Source organism: Aspergillus neoniger (assembly GCF_003184625.1).
Source record: "Aspergillus neoniger CBS 115656 unplaced genomic scaffold BO87scaffold_2, whole genome shotgun sequence".
Taxonomy (NCBI): domain Eukaryota; kingdom Fungi; phylum Ascomycota; class Eurotiomycetes; order Eurotiales; family Aspergillaceae; genus Aspergillus; species Aspergillus neoniger.
Window position 1 is genome coordinate 778,777 of NW_020291130.1, and position 17,607 is coordinate 796,383.

At 50.6% G+C, this 17,607-nt stretch overlaps 6 protein-coding genes across 6 annotated transcripts; 3 read left to right on the forward strand and 3 right to left on the reverse strand.

Moving 5' to 3' along the window:
• Positions 1-126: 126 nt before the first annotated feature.
• Positions 127-1,854, forward strand: BO87DRAFT_324828 (cytochrome P450; the record flags this gene model as incomplete). The annotated part of the gene is made up of 4 exons (XM_025620079.1): positions 127-322; positions 376-734; positions 798-1,397; positions 1,451-1,854. 4 exons carry the CDS (start codon positions 127-129, stop codon positions 1,790-1,792), a joined length of 1,497 nt encoding a protein of 498 aa, XP_025484713.1. The 3' UTR covers positions 1,793-1,854.
• A 1,739-nt stretch (positions 1,855-3,593) lies between these two features.
• On the forward strand, positions 3,594-4,727 carry BO87DRAFT_421393 (putative alkaline lipase; the record flags this gene model as incomplete). Its single annotated transcript, XM_025627052.1, has 6 exons — positions 3,594-3,684; positions 3,733-3,860; positions 3,909-3,972; positions 4,031-4,401; positions 4,460-4,504; positions 4,566-4,727. The coding sequence occupies 6 exons, from the start codon at positions 3,594-3,596 to the stop codon at positions 4,725-4,727; spliced, it is 861 nt and encodes a 286-aa protein (XP_025484714.1).
• A 773-nt stretch (positions 4,728-5,500) lies between these two features.
• On the reverse strand, positions 5,501-6,372 carry BO87DRAFT_372405 (uncharacterized protein). Its single transcript, XM_025622275.1, has 2 exons — positions 5,871-6,372; positions 5,501-5,786 (listed from the first exon to the last, which is right to left on the reverse strand). Exon 1 carries the CDS (start codon positions 6,336-6,338, stop codon positions 5,898-5,900), a length of 441 nt encoding a protein of 146 aa, XP_025484715.1. The 5' UTR covers positions 6,339-6,372; the 3' UTR covers positions 5,501-5,786; positions 5,871-5,897.
• Positions 6,373-8,422: 2,050 nt separating this feature from the next.
• On the forward strand, positions 8,423-13,832 carry BO87DRAFT_403166 (uncharacterized protein). Its single transcript, XM_025625752.1, has 7 exons — positions 8,423-8,752; positions 8,805-8,855; positions 8,908-9,127; positions 9,204-10,271; positions 10,335-10,629; positions 10,686-11,514; positions 11,567-13,832. The coding sequence occupies exons 1-7, from the start codon at positions 8,432-8,434 to the stop codon at positions 13,472-13,474; spliced, it is 4,692 nt and encodes a 1,563-aa protein (XP_025484716.1). The 5' UTR covers positions 8,423-8,431; the 3' UTR covers positions 13,475-13,832.
• A 191-nt stretch (positions 13,833-14,023) lies between these two features.
• BO87DRAFT_438361 (GMC family oxidoreductase) lies at positions 14,024-15,985 on the reverse strand (the record flags this gene model as incomplete). Its single annotated transcript, XM_025627887.1, has 1 exon — positions 14,024-15,985. One exon carries the CDS (start codon positions 15,983-15,985, stop codon positions 14,024-14,026), a length of 1,962 nt encoding a protein of 653 aa, XP_025484717.1.
• Positions 15,986-16,151: 166 nt separating this feature from the next.
• BO87DRAFT_79058 (phytanoyl-CoA dioxygenase family protein) lies at positions 16,152-17,606 on the reverse strand. The gene has a single exon (XM_025629568.1). It carries the CDS (start codon positions 17,423-17,425, stop codon positions 16,211-16,213), a length of 1,215 nt encoding a protein of 404 aa, XP_025484718.1. The 5' UTR covers positions 17,426-17,606; the 3' UTR covers positions 16,152-16,210.
• Position 17,607: the final 1 nt, after the last annotated feature.

Sequence of the window (17,607 nt, forward strand, 5' to 3'; positions counted from 1 at the left end):
TCCGAGGACTAGTTGGCTATATGCGTGGCAGGAGTATAAGAGTGTGGACTGGTGCTCCAAGTAAACGCAGACTTATCAAGAATCTGCTCACAACAGCAGAGCTTTGGTTCATTTCGGGATTCCAAAATGCTCATGTACTCCACCCCCGCGCTTGCTGCTCTGGCTCTAGGCCTGGTCCTGTGGGTCTTCGCCAGACGGGCATTGTCCCCTGACCGTGACATTCCCGGCCCTTTTCTGGCCCGCTTCAGTCGATTCTGGTATCTCAGACAAATGACGAGAGGTGATTTTCAATATACCAATATTAGACTGCATCGGGATCATGGTAAGTGTGGAGATTTGAGAATAAACTAGACTGGATGCTGAAAACCTTCACAGGCAAGATTGTGCGGATCGCACCCGGCTGGTACAGTCTCAATGGTCTCGATGCTCTCAAGACCATATATTCCCATGGTTCCAAGTTTATCAAGTCGGACTGGTACGAAGCTTGGAACTTTTCACCTGACCCGGAGGGCCATAACCTCTTTTCCGTCCGAAACACGACCGATCACTCCAGCGCCCGTCGCAAGGTCGCAGCCATGTACGCCATGTCTTCTGTAGTATCGTACGAGCCCTATGTGAATAACTGTATCCGGCGGTTGCGTGCGAAGCTCGACTCCACTGCAAAGGACGGGTTGACTTTGGACCTGGGACACTGGCTTCAGTGCTTTGCTTTTGATACCATTAGCGAGATTACGGTATGCTCATCCAGCCCAACCTTCCCCTTATTTAACCCGATCTAGCCATGCTAAATTAAACAGTACGGCGAGCGATTCGGTTTCCTGGATAAGGGCAAGGACATCAATAACTTGATCTCCAACTTGGATAACAGCTTCACCTTTAGCAGTCTGGTGGGCCTTCTCCTCTGGCTGCGGCCATTGGCTCTTTTCCTCGGCAGCTTTTTCGCGAAGTCAGATGCCTTGTACGTGACTCGTTTCAACGCGCAGAAGTTCATGGAGTTGTCACAGGAGTTTCTCAAAGATCCATCTCCTGAGGGGCTAAAGCCCATGGTCCAAAGGCTTCTTCATGCTCGGCAAGAGGACGTCAAAGGCCTGACAGATAGAGATATTCAGACAAGCGCAGCAGCCAATATTGGTGCTGGGAGTGACACCACGGGAATTGGTCTTAGCTCAGTGATATTCTACTCGTTTCGGTTCCCCGAGAAGCTGCAGAAGCTTCGACAAGAACTTCAAGATGCTGGTCTAGGAAGCGAGCCTTCTTTCCAGGATACTCAGAAATTGCCGTATCTGCAGGCTGTTATCAAGGAGTCGATGCGTCTGCATCCGGGTGTTGGGTTTCCCCTTTTCCGTATCGTTCCGAAGGGTGGAGCTGTTATTTGTGGACGATTCTTCCCGGAGGGTGTAAGTTGTGCCTTTTCTGGATCCTTATCCAACATGTGCTGATGGAGTTATAGACAAATGTCGGTGTAAACAGCTGGGTCATTCACCGGGATAAGAGTATCTGGGGCTCCGATGCTGATGACTTCGTGCCTGAGAGATGGTTGACGGATGACTCTGAAAAGCTCCGAATGATGGAACAGTGTCTTATTCCTTTCGGAGTTGGATCAAGGACTTGTATCGGCAAGAACATCTCGCTGTATGAGATCAACAAACTCATCCCGCAGCTCGTTCGGGACTATGACATTGATATACAGCAGAAAGGTGGTACAGACATGAGGTCAAAGAATATGTGGTTCGTCAAGCCGGTGCAACTTGAAATAAAGATCAGGCAGAGCTCAGCTGGGTCTGATGCATGAAGTGCATGGTGATGATGGAGAAAATTAACATTAGATCTAGGTAAAGTTTTACTTTACAGAAGGGCAGCATACTGATCTTCCATGTGTGCTACGAATCAAAACAAGAGTGATTGGTGATTTTTCGGCTAGTGCATGCTCTGCTACACGTAAGCTTTCATATCCTCTTTTTTGGTCGTATCAGCAAATATGTTACGGGGAGTTTGGCGGGCATGAACGATCCGATTGCCGGTTAGTACATATGTTAAGAAAGGCGGCTTTCACCTGGTTTGATCTGAGGGAAATGGATGTAAATTGATCCAATAGGTAAATACGACCGATTCGCGACCCAATTCGTAGAAACTGCAAGAAATATACATGTTACGATCAGAGTGCCAAGACAATCCAGATCAAGGATTCAAAAGCCGCTTTGACCAGGGAAAAGTCCATGGAGCTCTGTACAGTATTGTACCTACGTTGAACGGCATTTCAGCGGACCTCGGCTTGATTTCCCTAAAATTTCTATCTGTGGAATCCAGAAAACAATAGGAGACTATTCAGATTTCCGCAATACACATTCTAGCCAAGCTGGCTAGGCCCATATTACTGGGAAATGACAACTACAATCAGATTCCTGCAATTTGTCGCCTCGGGAAAACCGCCAACAACGACTGAGGATTGGGCAGGACCATGTGGGCCATGAGAATGGCCATTGTGACGGTTCACACCTTCAATTCTTCTACGATCATCCCGTGGTCATACTTTGTGGGACTGATCTTCTCGAATTCGGTCCGCAGTCCTATGATCAACAGACTGACAGTCCCGTCCCATGCGTGTTCACGATCATGGACAGTGCCTCGTGGTTAATAATCGGAATGGGATACGCCGTAAATGAAAACAAGCGGATATTCCCTTTTCCATTACCCTGAAACCTTGAGACGGGGCACCTGCCTTGTGACTTCAATATTCCTCGAAAACCAGATAATTGGGGTAGACGTTAGGAATGGTCCGGCGTGAGTGTTTTAGCATCAATGAACAAAACTGCTTGAATTCGATGAATTTCAGCCAACGCTCGGTCTCGACATTCAGACACGCTACATCAAGGACAGGTGTGATGCCATTCAATAATCCCGCGACAATGGCGGAGTTGGCATCCGATTCAATGATCTGCGACAGTCAAAGTTCAGTGTGATTGCGGGCGAACATCTATCGAAAACGTTTGAGTGGGGCGGAACCCGCGTTGAGGTCTCAAACACCCTTCCGAGGTTTTCCCAGAGGCACCGAAGACGAGACATTTCGAACTGTTCTATGTATACTCCTGGCAATCCTTTTACCGGCCGCTAGGGAGCTACACTATTAGAACAAAGGGTGCGGTCCGACCACTGAAAGCCCGGGGCTCAAAATTGGGTCGCCCGAACGGATCCCCACTATAGCCGATCATGAAACAACGGAGCAAGCCCTAATCACATCCCGAATTCTGGTGAGCCACTGATGGTTCTCAACCGCAAGCAAACTGCCTTTCTCTAACCTCGGCGCATGGGTGACTGCTGCACATGGTTTCGAAGTCTAATCCCTAATCTATTCCTATCCAAGGACGATTTCCGTTCCGGTGATTTTCCCTCCCGGGGTACCCGACCTATGGTGATGTATCAGTATTATTTCAACCGATCAAGCTTTTACCGGCACACAGATTATAAGGATATAGCATTATAAAAGGAAGTTGGGTAGAACGGTTCTGTTTTTATTTACCTACAAACTCGAGACTCATTGTAGTACCATTCGTTTATTACCTCGGTCTTTTTTCTTGTCCTTCATTTCTTTCGTCATGCGTGTCGGAAAGTCCACTCTTTTTGGCGGTCTCGCCCTGACTCCTCTGACTTTGGCTGTGCCAATGCTCCAGTCTCGAGCCACTGCCGGTTAGCTGTCCACGACGTTTTAGTATCGCCATTTTCTAACTCTTGCAGACACGGCCGAATGGACGGAACTACACAGAGCTGCGCAGCTGTCCTCTGCAGCTTACACCGGTTGTACCGGTACTGCCTTCGATGTCACCATCACCAAGCAAATCAATGAGCTCACAACCGATACCCAGGTATGTGCCGTGCCCCCATCAAGCCTGCTTATACTAACAAACTACAAGGGCTTCATCGGTTACTCCACTGAGAAGAAGCGTATCACCGTCGCCATGAGGGGTTCCACTAGTGGTTAGTACATCAAAACCATAACTACATTGACTAAGAACTAAATTGACATCAACGACAGCAACCGACATTGCCAACGACGTCGACACCACCCTCGTCGAGCCCAGCCTGTCTGGCGTCAACTTCCCTTCCGGTGCTAAGATGATGCACGGCATCTATTCACCCTGGTCTTCCGTACACGATGATGTGATCTCGGAGGTCAAGTCGCTGGTCGAGCAGTACCCCGACTACACCATCGAATCGACCGGACACTCTCTCGGTGGCTCTCTCACCTACATCTCCTACATCGCGCTTGCGCAGAACTTCCCCGGAAAGACAATCATCAGCAATGCCCTTGCCGCCTACCCCATCGGTAACGAGGACTTTGCCAACTTTGGTGCTTCTCAGAACGGCACCCTGAACCGGGGTAACAATGCTGATGATGGTGTTCCTGTAAGTCGCTCTAAACTCTATCTGACCTGACATTCAATGCTCACTAGCTATGTTTCAGAACATGTACGTCATGTGGCCTTGGGACTTTGTTCACTATGGCACTGTAAGTTTTCCTACTTCTATGAGTACGCTTTACATAATCTCCTAACTTTGGTCTACTACAGGAATACTACAGCTCCGGAACCCAGGCCACCACGGTCAAGTGCAGTGGTGAGCGCGATACCTCTTGCTCGGCGGGTAACGGCCAGGTTGGTGTCACTGCTGGACACTTTTCCAACTTTGGTATCTCGATGGGTCTTGCTGGATGCTCTTCGTCACTTTTCTAAGCCGATGGCTCTTATGGCTATGTTGAGAAGAGGTGGGCTTAGATGGTGGGGTTCAATTGGAGAATTATGCTACTTTGGACTAGGCAGGGGTCTTGGTATCCTCGCAGCGGGACTTGGCGGGGTTTACAGTCATTATATATACGATAGACCTGTTTTTGTTATGATGAATGTCTTGTGACTAGTTATGTTTATACTATTATGCAGTTAGAACTTTTGTTTCCCTCCTTACCCTATAGACACACACATATTTAATGTTCTACCTACTCTCAATCAAGAGATTATTGGTTTATAAAACTAAAGTGAACACTACTACTTAGACTAACCGAATATTTAAGTGCAGTCAAACATCTTCCGTGTTCGGCACTTTCCCACTTGACCAAGATTCATCCGAGTGCATATGTATTTCCAACAACCCAAAGAAACGCAACATGCCCAGCCAGCTCCATACAAAGCCACCCAACAGATACATGACCCAAACTAAAACCCATAAGCCTTTCACATCAGTCGTAAGCAATCGCCGAGGGCGGACTAATGCAAACCCTACCCGAAGCGGTATGGGATGCCGAGCTTTCCTCCCCGACTGTGTGCCAAGACGCGGCAGCCCCAACGCTTAGTTGCATGACCTTGGCCGAACTAATTTCGTTTTCGGTAACGAGGGCCATAGTCAGGTTGTTGGTCGGAAGTGTTGGGCCGGGAGGGGGTGAGTGGTACCTCGGGTATACGGTGCCGAAGACTCTTCTGCTCGCTTTGAGGGTAGCTAGGCGGGTGGATATCAGAGATTGAGGTTTGGTTGTGGTTTTTTTTCCCTCGTTATTTTTGACTAAGAAATAAAACTATATACATAATGGTAGAGGCGAAGAAAGATAAAGAACAGCTCATTAGAAAGTATTGCCTCAGTGTGTTCGGTCCTGCGTTATCCCTTTCCTTTCAGGCATAGATGCGGGAGATCGTGGGTATATGATAACGGCATCCATGGTAGACTTGCTTCCAATGGTATCGATGGTTTTGTAGCTGAGCCAGTGATCATGGGAATAGTGTAATCATGAAATGGCGAAAGACCTGATCAGATAGGAATTTGTTAGTGGACTGTCTAGTACCAGCAGTAGTTGGACATTGCTGACGCCTCAACCCGGAAGCACTTACCCAGTTTCTTGAGTTCAATCGTCAGGTTTAGATAAACAGGGTGGCAGCCATGGTGCCAAGACCCCAGAGGGCAGCTCCGGCTCCGAGCCTCTCCGCTCCATTGTGCTCAATTGGGAACTCATCAGGGTCGTCAGTGTTGCAGTGACCTCCCTCCTCAGTCGAACTCAGCGTGCAGTTAGCCGAGTGGCCATTGTTATCCTGGAAGGTGACCTGGGCGGTGGACCAATCCACGGTGACGGATGATGTATCGCAGATAGACTTGGTCTGGATGCCCCTGTTGTGGCCGCACTTCTTTCCGAAAGGCTTCGAACTGCCCTTGCAGCCAAAAAACTCATCATCGAGGATGACAGTGCAGTGTGTCACGTACTCATTCGCCGGCGGCGTGGTCGTCCTGAGGGAGATCTGAGATCCGGCGACGGTATGCGCCAAAGCCACGAGGGCACCGAGCTTGACGATCCAGGAAGGCATGGCTGAGAGCGTTATCTTGGAGAAGAGCAGCTGGTAGTTTGGGGTCTATTGCAGGAGAGAAGCGATTGGGACACCACAGCTCTAGCTTTCCTGAAGAGAAGAAGGTCCTCTTATATGCTGCTACCCAGACAGGCGTCTGTTGTGCCGGCATAGCCGGATAGCAAAATTCATATAGTATACAGAGTGACCATCCAATGACAAGAAGTAACGAGTGGGTACGTAGTAGGTCGTTTATCCACTGCTCGCGGACAACGAACAAATCGCGCAGCAAGTATTCGCGCTGAGGTCGGCACTGGACGGGCTTGGCGCTTGGCGCTTGGCTTCAGGGTTCAGGGACTCTCAGGGTTCACGGACCCTGAGAACTCCCTGTAGCAACTATTCGGCGAGCGGCAGCGGCGGCCATGAAAGCGTTGAACCATATGATGCTACTAGAAGAGAAGCCCCTTATTGAGAAGACACCGTATACCGTCATCCAGTTATAGCAGCGAAAAGACGTTATTTGCTCTTTGTTCATAGATGTGGTCGGTCAGACGACGTGAGCTTTGGAGCACCGAGATATCCGGTCAGGCCCCACCAGCAGTACCTTAGGCGGAAAGTCGCATAGCAGCGCACGTTGGTAATTTTGTTCTCAATCGGTGCTAATGTCATTGTTAAAATAGCCCGTGGCTTTCAGCGTATTTGCAATAGGCAAACTGAAAGCATTCTCACATTTCAATGCTTGCTTTTACGCTCTATCGTGTTTGTGATATGTTGATGTCAGTGGTTTTGAGCTCAGTGTAGGTTGGAAGTCGTTTTTTCGAGCGGAGAAGGCCGAAGCTGCATTAGCAGACGTCTGGCTAATTACCCGACTTGCCAGGTCTGGTAGGAGCCATGTCGAATGAAGAAGTCGGACATTGATCCGCGGGAAGGAAGGGCGAGCTCCATCGGGAGAATCATTCCATGAATAATTGATTCCATCAAGAGTTTCGATGGATCGGAGAAACTGTAACTCAAAGAGGAATAGCCTCGAATGGCTGTTATCACCTGATATAGCATCACGTGATTAATGGGCGAGATTCATACACGTGATGTTGAGGTAGTTACTTCCGACTATCGGACGTTTAGCACCAAACTATGTACTTACTCGTTGTGTACCCACCTCTCCTTACGATAACAAGCAGCCATGTCATCTTATCATGACTTGCATGAACCTACGGCAGACACGAGTCTGTGTTCATACTTCTCTGCCCTTTCTATACCTCTCTCTCCCTCCTCCCTATTCTGCAATTGGTTTACACAATAATTCCAGCATTGCCGTCATTGGTGGAGATGAAGGGGCCCATGCCAGGGCGAAGCATATCATTCCCCCTTGGGGTAATGGGTTCCGTCACTGTGTCAGTGCCATCACGTTCTTGCAATCACATATTCATTACTGACGACCACCAAAGGACACATTTGATTCGTCAGATGGTCCATGGTCGACCTGCAGCTGCAGTTCCAATGCTCCGGGACCATGTTGGGAGCATGGAGCATGCGACGGGGCCTCCGCATCGCGATCCAACCAGGAGAGGTGCTAAACTTTTGACAGTGGGTCTCTTTGCTGATCGTCAAATCACCGGAGATGCGCGCTAGCCACCCATCCCTCATGCCAATCCATGGAACACTCCATGATGTACGTGCTGAAATGGAGACATCATAAGTATGTTTGGTTTTAGATATCACATTCGATGAACTTGCTCCGCTAGAAGTCAATCCAAGTGCACGCGTCGCGAGCGCATAGAATCAGTAAACTTCTGAGCTGAAGAACCACGCTGTCAGCTGGGCAGCGATTAATCTCCCGTGTCCCCACCTGCTCGGGATCTCTGCCACTGAGCTTCGATCGATCGGCCCGATGAGGGCCCCTGCCGTGCTCCATGGTTCGTCTAGCGTGCCTCTAACTATGCAGGTCGAATCAGATCGAGCAATGATAGAGCGAGATGAATAGGGATGGCTGACGAAGTTCAGCTCAGCCGCACCTGCCTCCCCCTGTCTTATGTATTTCAGTTCGCCCCATCGCGACGACTGTGGGATTGCTTTTCGCAGGTCTCTGACTTCCACGATCGGATACGCCCACCATGAAGGACGTCAAATCGCTCCTGAATCGCAAAGATGGGGACGATGAAAGATTGGGGTATGGCGAGGAATCGATGACGCAGCTGTGGGATAAGGCTTTTGCAAAGGCAAAGGGAGATTTGAAATTCGACCCAGCCGAAGAAGCGCACCTAGCCGACTTCCACTCAGCAAGCGACCCTCTCGCTCAAACAGAGGCCCTTTTCCGCGATTGGAGACACCCCCAAGCTGACAAGTTTGGAAACAAATTACGCGAGCCAGTGCAACAGTGTATGTCCTGGGCACAGAAAGCGTGCACTTATGTCGAAGGCCACGCAAGCGGGACTGTATGTATATGGCTATTCCAAAGAATTTCGCTCAATTATCTAACCAACTTAGTATGCCGAACCAGCCAAACTGCTCGCTGGGGGCATATCGTATTTGCTCAAGGTAAACCATGCGCGGGAATCTCTGCTCATCTCACCAGCCCAGTTTCGACCAGATAACTCATACCAAGCAGGCTGCCCAGGATGTGAGCGCAGACCTGAACACTGTTCAGGCAACGTTTCAGACAATCACTGCTGCAATGCAAGAAATTGATACTTTCGACAAATATCCCGTCGTCACGCCAACTGCCAAGCAAAGCCTAGTGGGTGTTTTCATCGCCTTGTTGCAGTTTTGCTCCTATGTAGGGCACGATCTGCGAAGCCAAAAACGTATCAGTAGGTCTATACAAGTCACAGAAAAGTGCACATCATTTGTCTTCAGAGTTGCAACTAACGGGGTCTCCAACCATAGCGCTTTTCGCAAAAAAGCTCTTCAATTACCAAACCGACTTGACCACCGGTAAATGCGAAAAGGTTGAACAAGCGATCAAGAACTTCCATAAGTCAATAAAAATCGAAGGATACAATGATACCAAAGAGATCAAGGATGGCGTTAACTGGCTGATCAAGAATACCAATACCAAGATGCAGCAGACTGCCTTCTCGTTCGATATGCACAGCATGTCTGAGAAAGGGAACGTGTTTGATAAGCTGACGAAAACCCTCCAAAGCAAGCTCAATCTCAACCTCACAGTGATGTCTCAGATGGCCACTCGGATGGACTCATTCATGCCACAACTGATTGATGACGGTTTACTGTGGGTTGAAAAGAATGACTATTTTAGGAAGTGGCTATACCCGCACGGCACCTGTCCTTTATTATACTTTAAAGGCGGTGATGGCGTGGGAAAGACGTTCCTAACAGCACATTGCTATCAGCTGATACCATCAATAGCCGGAAGAGATCAAACTCTGGTTCAGAAAGAAACTGTGCGACAGCAACTAATAGTCACTTACTTTCTGTTCGAGCCGGGCATGCAGTACAATCAGAGCTTCGCCAGCGTTGTGGCCTCTATTCTATTCCAGATTGCAGCCCAGGATCCAAAGTGGTGTGACGCGATAGCCACCAAACCTGTCTTGGATTCGCGCGATGCGAAAATGGTCTGGGATGAGCTCGTGCTGAAGCGGTTTGAGAAGCGATCACATTCGTCCGAACAGTTGTACATCCTCCTGGACGGTGTTTCGGAGATGCAGCCCAAAGAGCGAGAATCACTTTTGGGTCTCTTATATGAGACACTTGGGGAAAGGAACCATCGTATTTGGGTCCTCCTGACTGGGTCTCACGATCAGGGGGAACTCTTTCCATCCGACTTGGCGGAAAAAGCATCCATTCCTGAAATCAGCATGTGGAATACTGACCCTCTTCAAGACAAGATCATTCTCCAACGCATGAGTTCCTTTACCAAGCTCTCGCACCTTTTACGTTTTCATCAGGACCTCGTCAAGGAGGTCTCGGACTTCATAAAGCATTTATCAGAAGGTGAGCTGACTAATCCCTCCTATGTGGAAGTTCTTTTCTTTTAATGCGGTAGATGGCTACTAGGAAACCTGTCTGTGTTGGACCAGACCATCGAAATTATGGAACAGTATGAAGTTAAAGGTCCGAAGAGCTTTGGCAGGTTCAAAGAGATGATAGGTGATGGAGAAGACGCTTTGGTGAGGAGAGCTCTGGCAAAAGACAACGAGCCACTTGAGAAGGCTGTCAAAAAAGTGTTATTTTGGTGCGCATTTGCGAAGCAGACTCTCACGGTGACCAACCTAAACCAGATACTTGCCCTTGACGATGATGCGCGGGTAAGGGGTCTGGGGCTGGAACCCATCCTGTCTCAGTGTAAGAAGTAAGGACTGCTGAACCCAGAAAGCGCGGTACACGTTCAATCTGACCTTTTCATAGTCTCCTTTTCAAGCGGCAGATGCTTCCTCCCGATTTGGGCCCCTCGAATTTGGACCGCGAGCTATATTGGTGTTCCCGACCCGAGCACGAGACTGAGAACTCTAATCAGAAATCCCGCAAAACCCCGTCCATCGGTGATTATCAATACATCGAGTTCCGCAACGCAAAGGTCAGAGAATGCGTCAAAAGGGGTCAATTCCAGCCAGGACTGGACGTCAATGCTGAGAAGGTTAACATCTTTGTCACTCTTTGCGACGTTCTTTGCGATCACAAAGCGGATAAACCTACCGCTCTCTGTCAATATGCGGCCTGTCACCTCATCCAGCATCTAAAAGACATTGACAGAGAAATGGTTCCCCAATGGCAGCGACCCAGTACCAAAGATGCTAAGAAGGGCTTCAAAGATAAGATGTCACATTACAGGGACACGAGGCCCGCAAAACCACAGGAGATCCCGGGTAGGGAGCTGAAGAAGGTCGGAGAAGCTTTGGGCAGGGTTCTAACAAACGAAACTGGCGTTTCTTCTGTGTTCGAGGATATAATATGGTACTCATCTGACAAGCAAATCCACTTCGATATCTATGATACCGACAAGGCCAGGAGCACCAATGAACTTGTGCGGGCTTGGATAGAAAAGCTGACAGAAAGAGACGAGAGGGAAAACTTATCTCTTCCGACTCAGATATGGACCTGGGCCCAGGCCCTGAAGAAGCGCCCTGAAGGAATGCTGGAAGATCTAGCTAAAGGCCATATTCGCAGCTGGGTTCAAAAATCTACTCCTCAGGGCGCTAAGGTGCCATACAGGCTTGCCTATCGCGCGTTATTCAATGTACGTATCTGGATACCGATAAAAATCAATCCTGGTGAGCTAACATGTTTAGACTGGACAATACAAGCACTGGTCCCGAGATGATGACCAGATCAACACGAGGATCGCTCAAGATCTGTTTGCGTGGTGCAGAGACTCGCGCACACGATTTGCGCAAGCGCGACTCACAGCCGCCCTCCTTTTGTATGAATCGGACAACCAGAATGACCGGGAGTATGCTCTTTCCCTGTATAGGCATAACCGGTACTTGGACGATTCAATGTGTGCGGAGAAGCTATATTCATTGCTTGGACTTGCAGAACATTCTGTGCCCAAAGCCGGAGTCATCGCTGTGGATGAGTGGAGAAAAGTCAAGGAGTACACTGATGAAGCCCTCAAGTGCTGGAAAAATACAGATGCCGCATTGCGACCTAATTTCAATCTTAACCGATGCAAGAGGGTCTATATGCTTTCCGTCCAAGCCTGCATGGCCCTCGGTGATAAGCAGCTAGCCTACAAGAGATGCACAGACGCACTAAGCGGCGACTTCAAGAAATGCCGAGGGCTGAATTATTTCTTGACTATTCTTGTGCAGATTTATGCGGAGGAGGAACATCATATGGAGATCATCAATACGGTAGAAAGACAGATGGTTACCCAGGAAGCCAACTTCATTCCCACTTGGCTGATGAGCCGCTCTCGCCAAACGAACAAGGATGACTGGCTCCGCAGGGCAGCCGTGGCAACTGGCAACGTTGAAGTCGTTATACGAATTTACGACAGTGCCATCAACTATTGGGCTTATCAAGGGCTGTTCCATGAGACATGTGTCATGCTATCGGAACTTGCGGTCATCTACCGACAAGATTGCCATGCAATCAGGATGGCCGAGGATATCTTTAACAGGATACTGGATGCTATGATAAGAGACGAGACCCTTCAAGTCGACTCTAGACTGCTCAGCATTATTATCACAGAGCGCTTCGACATTTACTATTATCGATTCAGCAAGACCAAGGTCCAATCGTTGAGGATGGCTCTGTGTTATGCAGCGGCTGATCTGATCAACAATGTCCGGATAGCAGATGTCATAGAATCATCTGCCAAGGCTAATGCTCTCATAACGCTCGCAAAAATGTTTTCAAACATGAATCATAAACGTCGGGCGTACGAAATAGCCGACCAAGCTTTTAAGCTCTGCATTGCCGATCTGGACGATTGGGTTGATGACAACGACATGCCTGCTTTCCGTACACTGGCAAAGGTGCTGAATTGGCTTAATCTCCGAAAGGATGCCGGAATTGCAGCGTCTCTTATCTTTGATCGTGCCAATGCCGACGCGGTCCAAGTCAGTGACGATGAATTCCAGCACACCTTGTCGGCATTCCTTTACGATCGCGATGCGCCAATACCTGCTGTCGATGGATGGATGGGGTTGAAGGTGGACCCAAGCCGCACTGCCTCTGCGCCAGCAGCCCATCCTGGGGAGCCGTTAAGCCCACAGTCCGTCAAGAGCGCGTGCACTTGTCATTGCTCTGTTGATAGTACAAACGAGTCCCCAACAACGGCAGTGACGACTCCCGACAGCATGCCCATCCCGGACGAGACTATCGACGTCGATGAAAGTAATGGCTGCACGCTGCAGTGCATGGGGCCCTGCAATAAGCCGAAGTTGAGCAAATGGGATTTGGAAGCACCTCAGTGGTACATGTGTCTTGACTGCCCGGCGACCGATTACTGCAATGACTGCAACAAGAGTCGGGCTGGGTTGCGGGCCTCGCCCGACAAGGGGCTCTGGTCTAAAATGTGCTGGGGTAATCACAGTTTTATAGAACAACCCATCAAAGGATGGAAGGGTGTGAAGGACGGTGTTATCCGGGTGGGAGATAGTAGCCGGGGAGTGAGAGATTGGCTCACGGATGTGAGGGAAAGAGGCAACCAAGAGATCAAAAACTATCTGAACAAGATCAACAAGAAATGATCTCCTTCCCCTCACCACACACTCATTCACACTTACCCTCACTTATTTTGTGTTTTCCTTCTCTTTTCGTTTCGTTTCGTTTCTTTTCTCTTTCTTTTACCCTCTTCCTTACAGACCCTCATTGCAACATCTTTCTTCTTGCTCTTCTTCCTATTCCCTCTTTGCCTGTTCCTACTCTTTTCGTACGATTCCCTCTTTATCTTCCTTTTACCTACTTTCACTTTCCTGTTTACACCACATTACCCACTGATATCCCTCGCTATATAATCCCTAATACTATACCCAGCCAGAATACCATTTCATTTACATGTCACTTGTGCCTTATGCTTCAAGTTAATGCCATTTTCCTATTCCAAAGAAGACAATCATACCCTGTAATGGCACGTAGATCCACTAGTAATTCCACGGCATCTTTCTCAATCACTCTCCACTTGTAGGCAGACTAACTAAGTTACTAACTGCCAAACGAACCCTACATCATCATCATCATCATCATTATCACCACAGACCTACACAATATCTCCCCATCTACATACAACCCACCCCACCTCACCCCCCATCATCCCCCAAAATATCCCCCACCGCCTTCTCCGCCAACATATAAACCCCCAAAACCGGAAACGTCCCCTGTGCCCTAGGAAACACACTCGCATCCACGACCCTCAGTCCCCTTACGCCCCTAACCCTAAACCTCCCATCCACCACCGCCCCCTCATCATCACCCCCTTCACCCCTTCCAATCCTACAAGTCCCGACAGCATGATGCCCCCACGACGTATCCAACACATACTGCCTCAGCTCTTCATACCCCTGTACCTCCTTCCCCGGGAACGTCTCCCACGTAGGTATAAGTTGTCTCTTCAATGCCTTTCTCGCAACCCTAATCGCATCCACTAAGGCGAATAGATCCTTCTCCGAACCAGGGTCTGAAAAGGAGTCGAAGAGGATATGTGGAGGATCGAGCGGATCTGACGAAGTGATATTCACCGTTCCGGCTCTGTTGGATGGATGTGCTTGGATGATGGCCCATGTGAAGGAGTGGTGCGTTAGGGTTAGGTTGACTTCGTAGCCGGGGAAGTAGCCGCGGAAGTTGACGAGGCCGCCGTAGATTATTGTGTTGTAGTCATCTTTGTTAGCAGGACTAGGGGTGGTGGAAGTGTTGGGAAGGGGGGTATGGTGGAGTAATGCACTTGTAAACCCCGCAGAGGAGTAAATTCCTCTGTCTTTGTGTATTCCTTTCGGGTTCAGCCAGCGGATCAAGCACGGGTCGGACGTGTAGTTGAACGTGCAACCGTTTAGGATGCGGAAGGGGAATGGGGCTTCGACTACGACGGAGGTCTCGTAGTGGTCTTGGAGGTTTGCGCCGACGCCCGGGAGGTTGACCAGGACTGGGATGTTGTGTTGCTTGAGGAGGTCTGCGGGTCCGATGCCGCTTAGTTGGAGGATCTGGGGCGTGTTGAAGACGCCTGCGGAGAGGATGATTTCGCGGGTTGCGGTGGCGGTGCCGGCGGTTCTGGGGGTGTTGGGGGAGGAGAGAGGGCTGGCGCGGTAGAGGTAGGGGCCGTCGAGGAAGGAGACGCCTGTTGCTTTTGGGGGCTGGGAGGTGGTGTCGAAGAGGACGCGGGTGACGTGGCAGTTCGTGCGGATGGTTAGGGGGTATTTTTGACTGCCGTCTGAGTTGGTAGCGGAGTGGACGGCGCGGAGGAAGTCGGCGGCGCTGTTGCGGACGTTGGAGGATGTGACGATGGGGGTTTGGTAGTATGCGGGTTTGGAGTCACGGGAAGGGGAGGGGGAGTTGACGTCGCCGAGGAGTAGGGAGATGAGGTTGGAGAGGATGGTTCTGGGTTGAGTGAAGACGGCGCCGAGGAGGAGGGAGAGGAGTTGGGGGTCCTGGAAGACGAGGTTGATGGGGGCGTGTTCGGTGGAGAGCCAGCCGGTGTAGCCGTGGCCTGGGATGTCCGGGGGTAGGTAGTGGTTGTTTTCGAGGCGGATGTAGTATTCACGCATGGGGTCGGGGAGCCATGAGGAGTCGTTGGTGAGGTTGGCGATGTAGGTCCAGTCGGAGCGATGGGGGTAGATGGCGACGAGGGCGTTGTGGGCAGTGCAGCCTCCTAGGGTGCCGGCGCGGGTGTAGAGGATGCCTTTCATGATGGATCCTGGGGGTGGATGGAGGCCGACGTATTGCGCGCCGGTGGGCGTGGTGTAGACGGTTTTGGGGTCGCGGGCTTGTTGGGCGTCGTCGGCGTAGTGGCGGATGAAGAAGTTCCAGGAGAGATGGTCGTCTGCGGCGGCGAGGGCTGCGTAGGCTGGGACGGAGGTGTTGAGGTTGTGAGCTTGGTCGGTGCCGGCTTCGAGGAGCAGGGTGGAGTGGCCTGCTAGGGCTAGGCGGGCAGCCAAGGGGCCTCCGCCGGCGCCGGAGCCTACGACGATGTATTCATAGCCGGTGAGGTTGATGGCTGCTGCTGGGAGGGTGGCCAGCAGTAGCTGGAGGAACTGCAAGAAGGACAGCATGTTGGGTCGGTATGGGAATGGGCATGGTGGAAGCGTGGACAGTCTGATCGTGAGAATAACGAAGGATGATAGGGACGGATCACATGGTGGCAGTTGTCCTACTTGAACTTCGTCTTGTGGGAGTGTAAAGTGAAAGAATACGGGATAGCGTTGCATCGGAGAAATGCTCCTCCATAGGTTTATGATCAGCTATCTATACGTACAACAAAAATGTATATTTATCAACTACACCTCCTGGTGCCCCCGTCCCTCCCGCTGCAGCGCTCGCAGCTCCTCCACAATCCTGGTCCGATCCCATCCCTCCTTCAACCCCCGCAGAATCATCTCTTGTTCGCTCTCTGGTGCCATCCCACTCGGAGCAGGGGGGCGACGATCCAAGTTCGAGGGGAACGGATACCCATCTGCCACGGCATATACCCATGCCTCCAACTCTGCATTTAGCCCTCCTTGCCGCCGATACTTCTCACTGACCTCCTCCCAACATTTGTCCACCACCGGTACTGCATCGATGTGCTCCATCGTCTTCCCCAAGGCACATCCAATCTGCAACAGGTTTGCCTTGCGATGGAAGCCCGTGCTCTCGGCCATCTCGTTGGCCCCCGCGGCATGGAATACCGCCGGATTGAAAAACAACCCATCGCCAAACTCCAACGGCAATGCCACATAGTTCTCCTTGAAGTATTCCCGGAAGTCGTCCCGGCGCCATGCCAGATATCCCGGCGCGTATGTCTGGCTAAACGGCAGGAACCGCGTGGGACCGCTCTCCGCCGGCATCTCACTGTGTGCGACGGCCCCCTGCAATGTGAGATACTGACTGGCGAGTTGAACACTCCGCGGGAAGGCTGCACATCGATCCAATTCCTGAAATCCCAGATGGTAGTCTCGGTGACTATCTTGGGCAGCGCCACCGGGCTTGACGATGTTGACCTGGGCGGTCACCCGATAGGCGGGGCCCAGCCAGGCTTCACTAACCACACGCAGCCAGGGATTGCTGTAGTAGTTGATGAAGGAGCTGGGGTCGACAAAGGCATGCTTGCTGAAGGAGTTCCAGATGCGGTCGTTCTTCCCGCTGGCAGCGAAGTGGTCGCCTTTGGGATTCAGGGATTGGCGCTCCCGGTCGATGATGTGTTGGAAAGCTGTGTTGGTGGCGTTCAGGGTGTCTGCGTACCGGGAAGGATGGTACATGCCTTTGAGGACAAAGATGCCCGGTCCAGATTCAAGAATGTGATGCCATTCTGCTTGGAGAGCCGGGGTGGTATCCGCACTCAGGGGATCGAAGGTGGCGGCATCATAGATGGGGATGTTCTTCTGCACGGCCACAGCCAGCGGATAGCTGGTGGGGTCGGTGGTCTGGGAGCAGATTTTCTTAAAGTCCTCTACATTGACGGAATCCAGCTGAAATAGCCGGTTGGAGCCGGTGCGAAATCCGTTGGAACCCATGTTGGAGATGGTTTGTAAGACGATTGATGTTGACTGCGTTGCCCACCAGCATGGGAGAGTCCAATAAATATATATTTGGGACGGAGGTGCAGTCCCGGATCCACTCCCACGTTAAATTCCGAACACAGCAGGTCACGCGCACAACCAAAGGAAGACGCAGTCAGTGGAGAATGCTCGCTTGG

What these genes read in the sequence shown, in the direction of transcription:
- BO87DRAFT_372405 (XM_025622275.1), bottom strand. Translation starts at nt 6,338, where the DNA reads ATGCCTTCCTGGATCGTCAAGCTCGGTGCCCTCGTGGCTTTGGCGCAT.
- BO87DRAFT_403166 (XM_025625752.1), top strand. Translation starts at nt 8,432, where the DNA reads ATGAAGGACGTCAAATCGCTCCTGAATCGCAAAGATGGGGACGATGAA. An exon ending in GCATATCGTATTTGCTCAAG is followed by an intron (nt 8,856 to 8,907) that starts GTAAACCATGCG and finishes AGTTTCGACCAG; the next exon opens with ATAACTCATACCAAGCAGGC. An exon ending in CATAAAGCATTTATCAGAAG is followed by an intron (nt 10,272 to 10,334) that starts GTGAGCTGACTA and finishes GATGGCTACTAG; the next exon opens with GAAACCTGTCTGTGTTGGAC.
- BO87DRAFT_79058 (XM_025629568.1), bottom strand. Translation starts at nt 17,425, where the DNA reads ATGGGTTCCAACGGATTTCGCACCGGCTCCAACCGGCTATTTCAGCTG.